Source organism: Suncus etruscus, chromosome 10 (genome assembly GCF_024139225.1).
Source record: "Suncus etruscus isolate mSunEtr1 chromosome 10, mSunEtr1.pri.cur, whole genome shotgun sequence".
In the NCBI taxonomy this organism is placed as follows: domain Eukaryota; kingdom Metazoa; phylum Chordata; class Mammalia; order Eulipotyphla; family Soricidae; genus Suncus; species Suncus etruscus.
The window spans coordinates 94756951-94773843 of record NC_064857.1 but is presented as its reverse complement, the minus strand read 5'-3'; the positions used below and the strand labels follow the sequence as shown (position 1 = coordinate 94773843).

At 39.1% G+C, this 16893-nt stretch overlaps 1 protein-coding gene and 1 pseudogene across 5 annotated transcripts in view; both read left to right on the top strand.

Moving 5' to 3' along the window:
- Positions 1-16893, top strand: part of GABPB1 (GA binding protein transcription factor subunit beta 1) — a 71761-nt gene that overhangs the window by 34390 nt on the left and 20478 nt on the right. For 3 of the 5 annotated variants that reach the window (XM_049781467.1, XM_049781466.1, XM_049781468.1), the window contains exons 3-7: positions 1433-1540; positions 7300-7467; positions 9561-9755; positions 11786-11897; positions 12478-12591. In XM_049781467.1, the coding sequence (XP_049637424.1) occupies positions 1433-1540; positions 7300-7467; positions 9561-9755; positions 11786-11897; positions 12478-12591 (697 nt within the window). Of the gene's footprint in view, positions 1-1432; positions 1541-7299; positions 7468-9560; positions 9756-11785; positions 11934-12477; positions 12592-16893 lie in introns of all 5 variants that reach the window. The other 2 variants (XM_049781465.1, XM_049781464.1) reach the window with 1 other exon arrangement.
- Positions 7990-8098, top strand: LOC126021336 (uncharacterized; annotated as a pseudogene).

Genomic DNA, 16893 nt, shown 5'->3' with positions numbered 1-16893 from the left:
ATCATTGTGTTTCCTTTTCTGAACATTAGGTAGATAGATACACATTTTCGTCTAGATTGGTGTGCTCCTTTGGGGGTGACAGTAGTAAGTAAAAATGGAATTGGTGGGGCTGGAATTTCTGGACCACTCAACCACAATGATTCTGTTTGTGTGTGTGTGTGTGTGTGTGTGTGTGTGTGTGTGTGTGTGTGTGTGTGTGTGTGTGTGTGTGTGTGTGTTTGGGTGGGGGGGTTGGGTTTTTTAGCTACACCTGCAGTACTCAGTGTTACTCCTGACTCTGTGCTTAGAAATTGCTCCTGGCAGGCTTGGGGATCATATGGGACACTGGGATTGAACCTGGGTGAGTTCCAGGTTGGTTATGTGCAAGGCAAATGCCCTATGCACTGTGCTATTGCTCTGACACCAGCAATATGTATTTTAATACATAAAACCATGCGGGCCCGGAGAGATAGCACAGCGGTGTTTGCCTTGCAAGCAGCTGATCCGGGACCTAAGGTGGTTGGTTCTAATCCCGGTGTCCCATATGGTCCCCCGTGCCTGCCTGGAGCTATTTCTGAGCAGACATCCAGGAGTAACCCCTGAGCATCACTGGGTGTGGCCCAAAAACCAAAAAAAAAAAAAAGAATACATAAAACCATGAGCAGATTACACTGAATGGCTGAAGTAGTCAGATGATTGCCATTTGTTTATAAAACCACTTAATTTATTAATCCTGAAAGCTGATTGATAGAGTTTTGGTAATCCAGGTACTATAGTGGCACTGATTTTGGTGACATGGTTTTCAAAAAATATGGACAACTCTTAGTAAAGCTTTGAAACAAAGATTAATGGTACAGTTGCCTTCTGTAAAGTCTAGAATACATTGTCAATACAGAGTTGAAAACACTTTATTTTTAGGTTCAGAATACATATACTGGTAGATTTCTTTAAATTTGTACCAATATCCTTTACTTTATTTCTTGCTAATTTATGTGAAGACTGTTCCTTTAACTCTTCTGGTAAAAACTGTTGGTTGAAAAACATTAAAATCAAAGCAAGGAATGTCTTTTAAAGTCTTCTGTTGCCAATATAATTTTAGACAATCCTTTTCTTATGTTTTCAAACTATTTTATTATCCTAAGTAAAAAGATTTACTAAGGGGCTGGAGAGATAGCATGGAAGAAAGACGTTTGTTTGCCTTGCATGCAGAAGGTTGGTGGTTTGAATCCCTGCAACCCGTATGGTGTTCCCCAAGCCTGCCAGGAGCGATTTCTGAGCATAGAGCCAGGAGTAACCCCTGAGCGCTGCCAGGTGTGACCCTAAAACCAAAAACCAAAAAACCAAAAAAAAAATTTACTGAGAATATTTTTTTCAAAAAATTCAAATATAAATTGCCTTTGTATATTTTATAGTTTGTAATCTATCAAATGATGATTGATTCTGTTTTATTTAGATGTCCTTGGTAGATTTGGGAAAGAAGCTTCTAGAAGCAGCACGTGCAGGGCAAGATGATGAAGTTCGTATTTTGATGGCGAATGGAGCTCCTTTTACTACAGACTGGGTAAAGAGTGATTTTAATACTGCAATTTTTTCTTATTTAATATTTCCAGAAAAAATTTAGTCAATATTTTAAAGGAGGTAGACAACTTGTTTTTTTATAATTGTATTTGCAATTTTAGAATTATAGTTCTGTTAGGAAATGATTCATATAATTTTCTTTGATTTTTGATACTATATTATTTAAACTGAAAAGAGCTTAATTTTTTTATTTTTATTTTTTGCTTTTTGGACCACATCCAGTGATGCCCAGGGGTTACTCCTGCCTATGCGCTCAGAAATCATTCTTGGCTTGGAGGACCATATGGGATGCCGAGGATTGAATCTCCTAGGTTAGCACATGCAAAGCAAATGCCCTACTGCTTGTGCCACCATTCTGGCCCAAAAGAGTTTTTTAAATGAAGTTCAATAATATAGGATGAAGGGGTCGGAGAGAGCATGGAGGTAGGGCGTTTACGCCTTGCATGCAGAAGGATGGTGGTTCAAATCCCGGCATCCCATATGGTCCCCTGAGCCTGCCAGGAGTGATTTCTGAGCGTAGAGCCAAGAATAACTCTTGAGCGCTTCTGGGAGTGACCCAACACGCCCCCCCCCCCCCCATTAGGATGAATGTAAAAAGATAGCTTGGGACTTAATATTCTTAGGATAACACGTGGAATAATTAATTCAGAAAAATGTCAGGTTAAGAGGGATTTAATGTCACCATTGCTTCTAAGAAGAAATGGTTATACCATAAAATAACTGGTAGTTTAGCTGGAGGTAAATATTGCCCATGTTTGATAAATGGGTTGACAAGACAAAGTTCCTAGAATGACTTAAGGTTGTAAATGGTGCACATTACTGAGAGTTAAAAGGAGCCCTGAAGACATTTGCCATAGACTAAAAATGTCCATAATAACAAATCTACAGAATATTGAGTATAGGGGTGAAATAATTTAAAGAGACAATGAGTGAGACTTTTCTAGGAGTGATTGAAAATAGCAGTTCTGAGAGTCAAGTACCTCTAAAAATGCAGGATCAATTAAAAATCCATCCCTAGACACATCAGATCAAAGGCTCGTAAGACTGGTCATGTAGTCATTTTAGAGATGTTTGATTAAACCTAATAAGTTTTGAACAATGTATACCTTTTGCATTTGTTTGCTTGCTTGTTTATTTATTCAGGCTTTTGGGCTACATCTGACTGAGGTGCTTGGGTTACTCCTGATCTTGTGCTCAGAAATCTATCCTGGCAAGCTCAGGGAACCCTGTGGGATGCCAGGCATCAAACCCGAGTCCGTCCTGGATCAATTGTGTGCAAGGCAAATGCCCTATCACTGTACTATCACTCTGGTTCATCATGCATTTGTTATCTAAGAGTATTTTCAAGGGAATTTCTTGATATATTCTTTTTTTTTTTTTTTTTTTTTTTTTGGTGTTTTGGGCCACACCCTGTGCCGCTCAGGGGTTACTCCTGGCTATGCGCTCAGAAGTTGCTCCTGGCTTCTTGGGGGACCATATGGGACACCGGGGGATCGAACCGCGGTCCATCCTAGGCTAGCGCAGGCAAGGCAGGCACCTTACCTCCAGCGCCACCGCCCGGCCCTTGATATATTCTTGAGACACATTTCAAAACTTTTTAAGCAGCTATATCATTTATGATAAAAAAAAAACAACACAAACCTAGAAACAGCTTAAATGTTCAACTGATTAAGTTAGATTTTTGAGCCAGTGGAATAGTATAGAGCAGAGAAAATTAAATTGGTAAATACCAGTTAAGTTCACTTAAACAAGGCCTAACCTTATGATGTTAAACAAATGAAGATAATTCATAGAGAAATAATACATGCAGAATTTGAATAGAGCCAAAAACAGTCAAAAGCAAATTATATTATTTTAGAATTCACAAGTAATTATAATTAAAAACAAACACAACTTCAGCAAACACAAAGCAATGCTTACCAGAGAACCAAAACTAATAATTACCTCTGGTGAGGGAGGGGTTTTAGCTCAGAAATGGAACATTTTCCCGAGAAGTTGTTTTAAATTGTTGGCAACGGTTCTTTTATGGACTGAGAAGGTGTTCTCAAGAGAGCCTTTTTTTTCTTTAAGGTACATAGATGTAGGCAAATGAGTCTTAAATAGGTATGTATTTATTGTATGTGAACACTTTTTTTTGCCATCAACACAAAAGGTCTCAAAAAGAAAAAATAAATCCAGTTTTCACACGTGTCGCATAAATAGCTGAATAAAATTAATTTCATCAGAAATTTAGGGTGGGGGCCAAAGTGATAGCATAGTGGATAAAGCATTTACCTTACATGCAGCTGACCTGTGCTCAATTTCTGGCATCCCATATGATCCTCTGTGCTTGTCAGGAGTAACCCTTGAGTGCTACTGGTGTGGCCCCCTCTGAAAATATAATTAAATATTGTCAGAGTATTTAAAGGAGCAATTATAGAAAAATATGAAGTTTAGAGAAAAGATTGTTCAAAAATCTTTGTTCAAGTGACAGTCCAAGATTTTTTTGATATTTATTTATTTTGGTTTTTGGGCCACACCTGGCGTTGCTCAGGGGTTACTCCTGGCTGTCTGCTCAGAAATAGCCCCTGGCAGGCACGGGGGACCATATGGGACACAGAGATTGTGTCCTGGATCCACCTTTGGTCCTGGATCGGCTGCTTGCAAGGCAAACGCCGCTGTGCTATCTCTCCAGGCCCGATATTTATTTTTTATAGAATTTTATATATAGTCTTTGTTCTTAGAGTAAATGATTTTCATTTTTACTATTTATCAAGACACATACCTAGCTTTGTAGTATGGCTTACACTTACAGGATGACTTTTAGACAAAGGTTCCTGGGTCTGTGCTTAGGAATTATGCCTGGTGGTACTTGGGGATCAAATGTTGGTTGGCTGTGTGCAAGGCATGTGCCCTACCTGCTATATCACAATAGTGCTTGCCATGAAAAACCTTGAAAGAAAACCTTCATTGCAGTTATTTAGTAGTGGTTTTGCAATTTCATGTTTCATTGAGCTATTTTGGTTGGTTAACAAACTAGAACATTGGTAACTTGATAATCAGACTTTCTCTGCCACAAAATGTATATAATTTAATCATAATTTCCACTTGTTAAAGTTTATGCCTTTTAACTTCATAAAGGCTCTTCTTACTACACATTTTAATGCTTCCTACATATATTGGTGAATGTAGTCCTTAGCCCACTTACACCAATTTCAGAAGAACTGGCTTCTATTTTGTTTTGTTCTGACTCACTGTTGGCATAGCTATACCTATAATCAAAAGTTGCCCTTGAAAAATGAGTATGAACACCTTTAAAAGTAATCACTTTAGGGCTGGAGAGCTAGCATGGAGGTAGGGCATTTGCCTTGCATGCAGAAGGATGGTGGTTTGAATCCCATCATCCCATATGGTCCCCTGAGCCTGCCAGGAGTGATTTCGGAGTGTAGAGCCAGGAGTAGCCCCTGAGCGCTGCTGGGTGTGACCCAAAAACCAAAAACAAAAAAGTAACAAAAAAGTAATCTCTTTAGGAGTAGAGAGATAGCCAAAGGGTAGGAGGTTTTGGTTTGAATCTCCACAATGCATGGTACATGAGCAGCAGTGCTGGGGAGAGAGACCCTTTAGCAACACTGCTGGGTATAACCTTACAAGAACAAAATCATTTTATTTTAAAAGGCCTACAAATCAGTTAAATGTACTACTACTTAAAAAATTTTTTTGGGGCCACACCCAGTGGCAATCAAGGGTTATTCCTGGCTCTGCTTGTAGTAGTTACTCCTGGCAGGCTCTGGGTACTATATAAGTTGCCAGGGTTTGAACCCAGATCAACTGTGTTCAAGGCAAATGCCCTACCCACTGTGTTCTCATTTTGGCCCCAACCCTAAATTTTTGTTAAAATCAATTTTATTTGGCTATTTATCTGGTAAATTAATAAAGTGAAGTAAGTCATGCAAAAAACCAGATATGATCTCTTACAAAAAACTTAAGTTTATAGATGGAGAACAAGATTGATGATTGTTAGCATGGGCAGATGGTTGACGGGGGTCAAGAAAGGTTCAGACTTGCAATTATAGTATCAGTAAGTCATAGAGATTAAGATGTAGGCATGATAGTTATTAATAAGATTGTGTTGGGCCGGCGAGGTGGCGCTAGAGGCAAGGTGTCTGCCTTGCAAGCGCTAGCCAAGGAAAGGACCACAGTTCAATCCCCCGGTGTCCCATATGGTCCCCCCAAGCCAGGGGCAATTTCTGAGCGCATAGCCAGGAATAACCCCTGAGCATCAAACGGGTGTGGTCCGAAAAACCAAAAAAAAAAAAAAAAAGATTGTGTTGCATATTTGAAAGTTATAAAGAGATTGAAAAGTTCTTGTAAGAAGGACAGGGCTCATGGCTTAGTGGTAGAGCATCTGCCTTGGATATCTGAGACTCTGGGTATCAGGTCTGGCACTGCCAAAAAAGAATTCTTGTAATTTAAAAAAGAAAAACGGGGCTGGATAGCACAGAATTAGGGCATTTGCCTTGTATGCAGCTGACCCAGGATGTACCTGGGTTCTATTCCTGGCAGCCCATATGGTCACCTGAGACTGCCAGGAGCGATTTCTGAGTGTAGAACCAGGAGTAACCTCTGAACATCACTGGTTGTGGTCCTAAAATACAAAAAACTCCCAAAGCCCCCCAAAATAAAATAAAAGACCCCAAGAAAGAAAGAAAGGAAGGAAGGAAGGAAGGAAGGAAGGAAGGAAGGAAGGAAGGAAGGAAGGAAGGAAGGAAGGAAAGGAGGGAGGGAAGGAAGGAAAGGAGGGAGGGAAGGAAAGAAAGAAAAGGAAAGAAAGAAAGAAAGAAAGAGAGAGAGAGAGAGAGAGAGAAAGAAAGAAGAAAGAAAAAATAAAAATAAATGGGCCTGGAGTGATAGCACAGCAGGTAGAGCCTGGGCTCGATTCTGGCATCCTATATGGTCCCCTGAGCTTGCTATGAGTAATTTTTGTGCCAGAGCCTGGTGTAACCTCTGAGTGCCACCTGGTGTGGCTCCAAACCAAACAAAAACAAATACAAATTTTAATTTTATAAGGTGCCAAGTGGACTTTTTAAAATGGTGGTCATTTGCAGGGTATAAACGTCAAATTATTATCTTGACTATCAAGTGAATGCAATTTTTTATTCCAGTTAGAACAACTCAGTTTTAGAAACTAATTTAAAAACAAAGTTCTAGGGCCGGAGAGGTAGCACATCGGCGTTTGCCTTGCAAGCAGTCAATCTAGGACCTAAGTGGTTGGTTCGAATCCTGATGTCCCATATGGTCCCCCGTACCTGCCAGGAGCCATTTCTAAGCAGATAACCAGGAGTAACCCCTGAGCACCGCCGGGTGTGGCCCAAAAACCAAAACAAACAAAACAAAGTTCTGTTCTGTCTCTCACTTGTAGAGCGCTTGTCAGTTCGTTGTGTAGATATAAAATATAAAAACTGTTTGCTGGGGCCGGGCAGTGGCGCTAAAGGTAAGGTGCCTGCCTTGCCTGCCTTGCCTGCGCTAACCTTGGACGGACCGCGGTTCGATCCCCCGGTGTCCCATATGGTCCCCCAAGCCAGGAGCAACTTCTGAGCACATAGCCAGGAGTAACCCCTGAGCGTTACTGGGTGTGGCCCAAAAACCAAAAAAAAAAAAAACTGTTTGCTACATAAAATTATTAAGGAATAATAGAAGTGTATCTATAATAATTATAAACTTGAATTTTCTTCTTTCTTTCCTTTTTTTTTTTTTGTGCTCCAGCTAGGAACTTCTCCACTTCATCTGGCAGCACAATATGGACATTATTCCACCACAGAAGTGCTTCTCCGAGCTGGTGTAAGTAGGGATGCCAGAACCAAAGTGGACCGAACGCCATTACATATGGCAGCTTCTGAGGGCCATGCAAGCATAGTAGAGGTGTTGCTTAAGGTATGTAGTTTTGTCTCGAACTTTCCTTTTCAAAGTTGACCCTGCCAGAGAACAGTTAAGAGGAGACTAGATTTTTTTTTAAAACAACTTCTTAGTGTTTAACCAATGTTATCTCATTTCTGTGTATGCAAACTATTAGTAAAAATGATCTTAAAATTTAAAAGTGTGTCCACGTATGTTCTTTGTTAAATCAAACAACTGTCTTTTAAACCTTAATCTTCCCTCTGGAGAGTGAACAACACAATATTGTCTTGTTTAAGTCTATGAATGGAATAAAGACTTAGACTTGGATGATTAACAGACTGATGTTAAAAATGGGGATTTTCGGGGCCGGGCGGTGGCGCTAAAGGTAAGGTGCCTGCCTTGCCTGCGCTAGCCTTGGATGGACCGTGGTTCGATCCCCAGGTGTCCCATATGGTCCCCCAAGCCAGGAGCAACTTCTGAGCACATAGCCAGGAGTAACCCCTGAGCGTTACCGGGTGTGGTCCAAAAACAAAACAAAAAAAAAAAATGGGGATTTTCGTCTACGGCCATACCACCCTGATCTCATCTGATCTCGGAAGCTAAGCAGGGTCGGGCCTGGTTAGTACTTGGATGGGAGACTGCCTGGGAATACCGGGTACTGTAGGCTTAAAAAAAAGGGGGATTTTCTTTAATCATTTAAATGCTAAAAAATGATGTGGAAAAATTTTGAGACAGAGATCATTTAGTTATTTTTGTGATGGACTCTTACTGCAGTCTCTGGACAGAGAAATACGATGCAAGCAAGCCACAAATGTGAATCACATATAATTCTAGATTTTCTATTAGCTATAATATAAAAGTTCATGTTAATATTTTATTTCAATCAATGTATGCAAAATATGGTAGTTCAAATGTAAAATCAATATACATGCAAATTGATGTCTATTTTTGTGTTATCTTTGAATTAATGTGTTATACCCAACCCTGCTTATATTTGAACTAGCAATATTTCAGTATTTAATAGCCACTTGTATTTCTGGATAGCTTTACTTTGTTTTAACTCTTTGTATGGCTGGTTTTTATTTTTTATTTATTTTTTGTTTGTTTTTGGGCCACACCCGGCAGTGCTCAGGGGTTACTCCTGGCTGTCTGCTCAGAAATACCTCCTGGCAGGCACAGGGGGACCATATGGGACACCAGGATTCGAACCAACCACCTTTGGTCCTGGATCGGCTGCTTGCAAGGCAAACACCGTTGTGCTATCTCTCCGGGCCCGTATGGCTGGTTTTTAAAGCAAAGCTATTTTGTATAAATAAGGAGCTAGAGGACCAGCTTCGTATGGAATTGAAAAGGATATTTCAGGAATGCGGATCATTTTTTTAATCTCTTATATTATTATTACTATTATTATCATTATTTTTTTGGTTTTTGGGCCACACTTGGCGGTGCTCAGGGGTTACTCCTGGCTATCTGCTCAGAAATAGCTCCTGGCAGGCACGGGGGACCATATGGGACACTGGGATTCGAACCAACCACCTTTGGTCCTGGATCGTTGCTTGCAAGGCAAACGCCGCTGTGCTATCTCTCCGGGCCCTCTCTTATATTATTTTAATCATTCTAGTGATAGTGATATGATTGGAAACATAATTGTGGCAAGGAAAAAGATGACTCAAAGGGTGGAATCATGGGCCCGGAGAGATAGCACAGCGGTGTTTGCCTTGCAAACAGCCGATCCAGGACCAAAGGTGGTTGGTTTGAATCCCGGTGTCCCATATGGTCCCCCGTGCCTGCCAGGAGCTCTTTCTGAGCAGACAGCCAGGAGTAACCCCTGAGCACTGCCGGGTGTGGCCCAAAAACCAAAAAAAAAAAAAAAAAAAGGGTGGAATCATTATATATCATTCCTATTCCCACCAATTGTTACAGTTATTAAGAAGGAAATTAATTAGGAATTCAGTGTGATTGATGACTGATTAAATGGCATATGGTTGATGATTCCTGTAAGACAGATGTCAACCCCTGAAAATAAAGTTGGTCATGTTGGTACAATATTCTTGCTTTCGAGTTTAGTGTCTAGAATTTTCTTATCTAGTAGTCTTCAGAAAGATCTTATTTTGAACTATTTTTCATAGCATGGTGCTGATGTCAATGCCAAGGACATGTTAAAGATGACAGCTCTACATTGGGCCACAGAGCATAATCATCAGGAGGTGGTGGAACTTTTAATCAAATATGGTGCTGATGTACACACGCAAAGTAAATTTTGTAAAACTGCATTTGATATTTCAGTAGACAATGGGAATGAAGATTTAGCAGAGATACTACAGGTAATGTTTGGTTTTTAAATATAAGACAAAATAATTTGTCATGTGGATGATTTGAACATAGCTTTTCATTTTGGACTTCGTTAATTTGGACATGCCTTTCACTTCTTTATTCACTGCTGTTTATTTTTCTCATTATACGAGCAATTATTTGTATATAATAGTAGAGTAGAAAAGGTGATTATTTGAGGGCAGAGAGATAGTATAGCAGGCAGGGTGCCTGCCTTTCATATAGCCCACCTGGGTTTGATCCTGGCATTTCATGTGTTTCTGTTACCCCTGCCAGGAGTAAGCTCTGAGCACAGCTGGGTGTGACACCCACCCCCACCCCCAAAAAAGAAGAGAAGAAAAGGTGCTTATGTGTTTTCAAGTTCCTGAATTCATCTCATCCAATTATCTGTATGTCATTGGATGCCACATGATTTTCAATCTGTTGTACTTCCACTAAATGTTTTCAGTTACCTATTAACAGCTCTTAATAATGCAGTCTATTGCTTTGATAACTTCTTTTTCTTTTCTTTTTTTGGTTTTTGGGCCGTACCTGGCGGCTCTCAGGGATTACTCCTCGCTCAGAAATTGCTCCTGGCAAACTTGGGGGATCATATGGGATGCTGGGATTCAAACTTGGGTCTGTTCCAGGTCAGCCATGTGCAAGGCTAACACCCTACTGCTCTGCTATTGCTCTGGCCCCTTTTGATGACTTCTTTAATTTTATTTTGGGTCACACCCAGCAGTGCTCAGGGGTTACTCCTGGCTCTATGCTCAAAAATCACTCCTGGCAGTCTTGGGGGACCACATGGGATGCCAGATTAGAACCACTGTCCTTCTGCATGCAAGGCAAATGCCTTATCTTCATGCTATCTCTCCGGCCCTGACTTCTTTGACCACTACTAAAAGAAAATATCTGTGAGCATAGTTATTTATAGTTTTTGGACAAGTTTTTCAAAAAATTACTATTCTCTTCAGTTGAAATTATCTTTTTTCCTTACTGCCTTTTTAAATTTACATTCTTACTTACCTTTCCAGTTTACTGGTTTCCTCTTTCTTTCAGACTTGACTATTGAACTTTAGAAATATGTTGTATGTGCAAGAAAATTTTGTTGTCTCTTTCAATTATTCTAATCCTATTAGTGCAGTTTGGTGCTGGAGTTGAAACTAGAGGAAGGGCTTGCTTTTTATTTACTTATTTTTATTTATTATAATTTAGGTTGCATGTTTTTATTTTGTTTTGTTTAGGGGCACACCCAACAGTGCTTAGGGGTTACTCCTAGTTCTGCACTCAGAAATCACTCCTAGCAGGCTGGGGGGGGACCACATGGAATGCTGGGGATTGAACCCGGGTCAGCTGTGTGCAGTTCAAATGCCCTACCGCTCCAGTTCCCTATGTTGCATGTTTCTATAGTGTTAATGTTTATGGGTTTGATGTACACAATTTCTGTACCTCACTACCACCAACATGCCCCAAAACTGTTTACTGCTCTCCTTACATTAAGGACATGCTTCTCATTGAAGTGTTCAGTATTACTTAATACAGTAAAGGGTATATTGACTTAAGTTATATAATTTTGTAGCCTCAAGGCAGCAGAATCTTGTAAATGTACCCTATAAAAGATTTTTGGGGGGGGTTTTGGGCCATATCCGGTGACACTCGGGTTACTCCTGGCTATGCACTCAAATGTCACTCCTGGCTTGGGGGACCGGGGACCATATGGAATGTCAGGGGGATAGAACCGTAGTCCGTCCTAAGATAGCTGATTGTAAGACAAACGCCCTACTGCTGCACACTGCTCTGGCCCCTATAAAAGATATTCATAAACTAATTCGTCTGCATGGGATTTTGCTGCCTTTATTTTATTTCCTTTATGGGGACACTTAGGACATACATTAACATTTGGTTTACCACATCCTCTCAGTAGATCATAAAGATGGCTGTTTGAACTAGATCATATCCTTTAGTATTTGTGTTTAGACTGCTTGGAGAGACTCTGCTATGTGTTCTGATTCTAATTCTAAAACAATGATTTATTCCCCAGATTGCTATGCAGAACCAAATCAACACAAACCCAGAGAGTCCTGACACTGTGACGATACATGCTGCAACACCACAGTTTATCATTGGACCTGGAGGGGTGGTGAACCTAACAGGTCTGGTATCTTCAGAAAATTCAGCCAAGGCAACAGGTATTGAGATGCATATAGGATAGCTGTTGGGATTTTATGCTTAGTAGGTATTCATCCTTTTAAGGATACTCTTGGAGATCAAGGGTAAGATCTTTATCAGTCACCTTGGTTTCTTTGATCAAATCGACAGGAAAACCTTTTAATAGGACAGAATATTAAAAGATGATGTTGCATAATAATTGCAACATTGTCTTTCAATGACCAAGTTTTCCACAAAATTAATTTTAGCCAGTGGTCATGTAAGAATTGAATAAAAGCAGGGCCAGAGTGATAGTGTAGCCTTTAGGGAACCAGTCTTGCATATAGCTGACATGGGTTTGATTTCTTGGCACCTGTCAGGATTGATTTCTGACTATAAAGTCAGAAGAAAGTTCTGAACACAGCCAGGTATTGCCTCATAACCTCTCCCAAAACCCAAAACCAAACACGCACACATACAAAAACAAAATAACACCAAAAAGAAATTAGTAAAGCAAATAGAATAGCAGAGAAATGCATGAGATCGAGCTCATTAAATTCTAATCTGTTTTCTCTTCTGTCATAGATGAAACAGGAGTGTCTGCTGTTCAGTTTGGAAACTCTTCTACATCAGTATTAGCGACATTAGCTGCCTTAGCCGAAGCATCTGCTCCGTTATCCAATTCTTCAGAAACCCCAGGTTAGAAAAATTGTGTCAGATATACACCTAGAAGTCATGTATTTTCAAATAAAAGGCCAGAAAAATTCTGTATGAAGCTAAAGTGGGTGGGATTGAGTATGGTCGGTCGTCCATAGAGGTGGAATGGGCAGGAGTGATTCAGGAGTAGGCAGCTGTGGTTTAGCTCTAGCTGACCATATTTACAAGCTCAGGGCTGTTAGTATCCATTTTTCTCCTTGTGGAAAGTTAAATGTTTTGGTTTTGATAGGATATTTTTTAAAATTAAAGTTAAAAGACAAGCATGTAGGATATGGAATATAACTCAGTAGAAGAACATTTGCCTTGCTTGTGTGAGATTCTGAGTTTGATCCCTGGTGCTGCAAAATAAAAAAGAGATCTTTCTGCTTCACAGAAAACATGTCTGTACACCCAGTTTGGCATTTGTTTTACTAGTTGTATATGTAAAGAAAAATGTCCTTTTCATTACTTTTGGTTAGCTCTGTTAGAAATGATAGTGTCGGACTAGCCTTAGCTCAGCCGTTACTTCGCTGTCACAAAGCTTTGCTTTGAAACCAATCACCTCTGGTGGTTTGAGTCCCGTGGGTGCTTTTCAGTCCTTTAAAAAAAAAGAAAAGAAATCATCGTCAACAGATTAGATACCAGTAAAAGCATTAAAGGATTATTTGGTGTTAAATGATAAAATATAGCTATTTTATTAAGTTATACTTAACTACAATAACTTGCTGTAACTACTATATAAATAAAATAGCTTTTAACTAGGAAATTAAAAATAAATCCATAAAAATATTCTTAATATAAACCTCTTGGATGAATACTTATAAAAGAAATCGCCGCTAGTTTTTTGTCATTTAGTATTTGAGTTTGTGATTTTTCTAGTTGTGATCCATTAGAGTAGCAAAAAAATTCCTTAAATTCTTACTGTATATGCTATGAATAGTGGTAAGTGTTAACTTATGATCTCATTTAATCTTTCTCCAAAATCTTGAAGTTAGATATAACTGAATTTTATGCTTGAAAGGCATTGTTTGGTGGTGGGTGAAGGGATATTATACATTTTTTTTTTTTTTTTTTGGTTTTTGGGCCACACCCGGTGGTGCTCAGGGGTTACTCCTGGCTGTCTGCTCAGAAATAGCTCCTGGCAGGCACGGGAGACCATATGGGACACTGGGATTCGAACCAACCACCTTTGGTGCTGGATCGGCTGCTTGCAAGGCAAACGCCACTGTGCTATCTCTCCGGGCCCGATATTATACATTTTATCTCCCTCTTTTCTTTCTCTCTTTCTTTCTCCTTACTAATGAGTGTTAATTGACATCCACTCTCCAGCTTAGAGTAGTTTAGCTATTTTTGAATCTAAACCTTTATATATGTTAAAATTTTTCTGAATAAATTTAGGTACTTGTAATTAGATATATCTGTTACTTACAACTGGTAGCTACATGCATTTTGACCAGCTTTTTATGACCTATGCTTCTTTGGCTTTATAAATGCCTGAATAAATCAAAGGAAATTCACTTTACCAGTGGATTCTTTTTGATTAAACTTGTACACTTTTTTCTTCAGTTAAATTACTTGGCCATGAAAATTAATCAGCTTTTCTTAAGCATCTTCAGCTATTAGTTTTGACTTCAGATGTTTGACTGTCAATTGGTTATACCAACTTGTATATAATTTCATCTACCTTTGAAAATGTTATGTATAGCTACTCAGGAAATTATTTTTTTCAATCATTTTTATTGTGACTAAACTGAATTACAGATCTTTCACAGTAATATTTTAGGTACATAGTAACATTGAATCAGGGGAATTCATACCACCAGTGTTGTCCTCCCTCCCTCCACCCTTCTTCCCAGCATGCATCCCATATCCCCCTTCTATGTTCCCTGGCTGATAATATAAGTGGTTCCCTCTGTGTCTAGCGACTACAAAAAAAGCACCACAGCAATAAAGACAAGTACCAAACAATCACGAGCACAAAATAGAGGAAAAAAGAAAAAGAAGAAAAAAATTGTGCTTTATTATGTGGATGATAAAATCAGGATTCTGTAACTAGAGGTCTTGGTATTTGTACAGGTCACAGGATGAAGCCTAGGATAGAGTCTTAATTTACAGTTGTAGAAGTTCTGTTCCATCCCTGTTGTTTTAATCATCTTCTGTAATTGGTGGTCTTGATTTTTGCACCTATCCTAGGACGACGCCTAGGATGTAGTCTTTCATTATTTTCCAGAAGTTCTGCTCAGTCGCAGTTGTCAGAGTCAGACCTCTGGAATTAGAGCTCTTGGTTGTATAGATCATAGGTCAAAGTCTAGGCTAGGGTCTTTTTACTGGTCCAGGATAAGTTCTGCTCAGTTATGGTTGTCAAAGTCAGTCTTCTGTAGTTAGCGATGATGATCTTGGTGTTTGCACAGATCAAAGGATGACGTATCTGTGTCTTCCTATTGTTAGGTGAGGAAGTTAGTTTTACTACTACTTTTTTATGTTTTCACAATCTTTTACTAGCACAAAACGTTACTGTAATGCTACATTGTACTGGAATCTTTTTGAAGATATTTTAAGAACTTGAGTAAGTTCAGTTGAATATGTTGCCACTAGTATGAACATCTCAGCCGAAATGTAAAGATATCTTAAAAGAATCTATTTTAAGAAGATTTCTTAAGAAATCATTTTGTGCATATTCAGGCAACGAAAAGTGTGCTATAAATTCATTGTCCAATTTCTTTCAACATCAGTTATAAGATTCATATTGATTTTAGAAATATACATGTATATTAATTTTCAAGAATGTTGTCCTAGAGTCTGGACAATAAATATTATATAGGATCAAACAGGTGAATGAAGTAATTTTTCACAAATTAGTTTGGTATCTGACTCATTGCTAAGTAGTGTGCTGTGATCACGTCAACTCTTTCCTCTCTATAATTTTTTGGGAGGCTTGGAGGACCACACCCAGCAGTGCTCAGTTGTTATTCTTGGCTCTGCACTCAGAAAGATCTCTGGCAGGATTGGCTGCATGCAAAACGAACATCCTACCCACTGTGTTATTGCTCTGGCCCATTCTATATAATTTCTTCGTGTGCTCAATGGCGATATCTTTTCTAGAATGTTCATAATTTGCTTCTGATAGAAATATCTATTTGTGGGACCGGAGAGATAGCATGAAGGTAGAAGTTTGCCTTACATGCAGAAGGACGGTGGTTTGAATCTGGCATCCCATATGGTCCCCTGAGCCTGCCAGGAGCGATTTCTGAGCATAGAGCCAGGAGTAACTGAGTGCCGCCGGGTGTGACCCCAAAACCAAAAAAAGAAAAAAAAAGAAAGAAAGAAATAACTATTTGTGTAATTAGAATTACTTTTCTTGGAGCCATAGTGATAGCACAGAGGTAGACCATTTGCCTTCCATGAGACCAACTGGGATGGAGCCGGGTTCAATCCCCAGCATCCCATATTGTCCTCCTAGCCTTCCAGGAGCGACTTCTTTCGGGTATGGCCCGAAAACCAAGGGGAAAATAAAGAATTATTTTTCTTAAGCAGAGGCATTACTTTTTCTACTTTTAATTCTTAGTTGTGGCTATTGAAATGAAAATTGAGTGTTTTGTTTTCTTTTGCCTTTTTTTTAATGCTTGAATACCAAAATATAAGAAATTTCAATATACTAGTTGACACTGCTTGTTTTTCACCCCCCTTTGTAAAAAATTTGTTTCAGTAGTAATAGTTTATCTGGTTTTTTTTTGGTAGCAATTAGAAAATATAACACCAGATGGATTATATCTGAGGTGGATATTGACTTGGCTGACTAGTCCTATATAGAGAGTGAAGTAGTTCAGGATGCCAGACTGTTTTATTTGGGAAAATGGCTTTATAAATATCATCATAATTGCATTAAGTTCTTTGATTCCCTTCCCCAAATTAGCATTAGTTCAGTGGGAACCTCATTTAAGCGATAGTGCTTTTTCTTTGGTGAAACTAACTTGTCAGTTTTTGATTATTAGGATACATTAGGAAGTGTCTTCCTTACCAGAAATTTGTTTTGTTTTGTAGCCACACTCAGTGGGCTCAGGGATTATTCTTGATTGTGCTCAGGAATTTGTCCTGAAGTTCGGTGGGGCTCGGAGGACCATATAGGATGTCAGGAATTGAAGCCAGGTTAGCTGCATGCAAGACTCAACTCCAGCCCCAAGTTCTCTAAATTTTAATTTGAGTAAATTTTTAATATCCCTATGTATAATTTTTCTGATTCTCTTGTTTGTACTAGCAGTTTAGGAAAGTAATTTACTAAATTTCATACTGAGGCAATTTAATAAT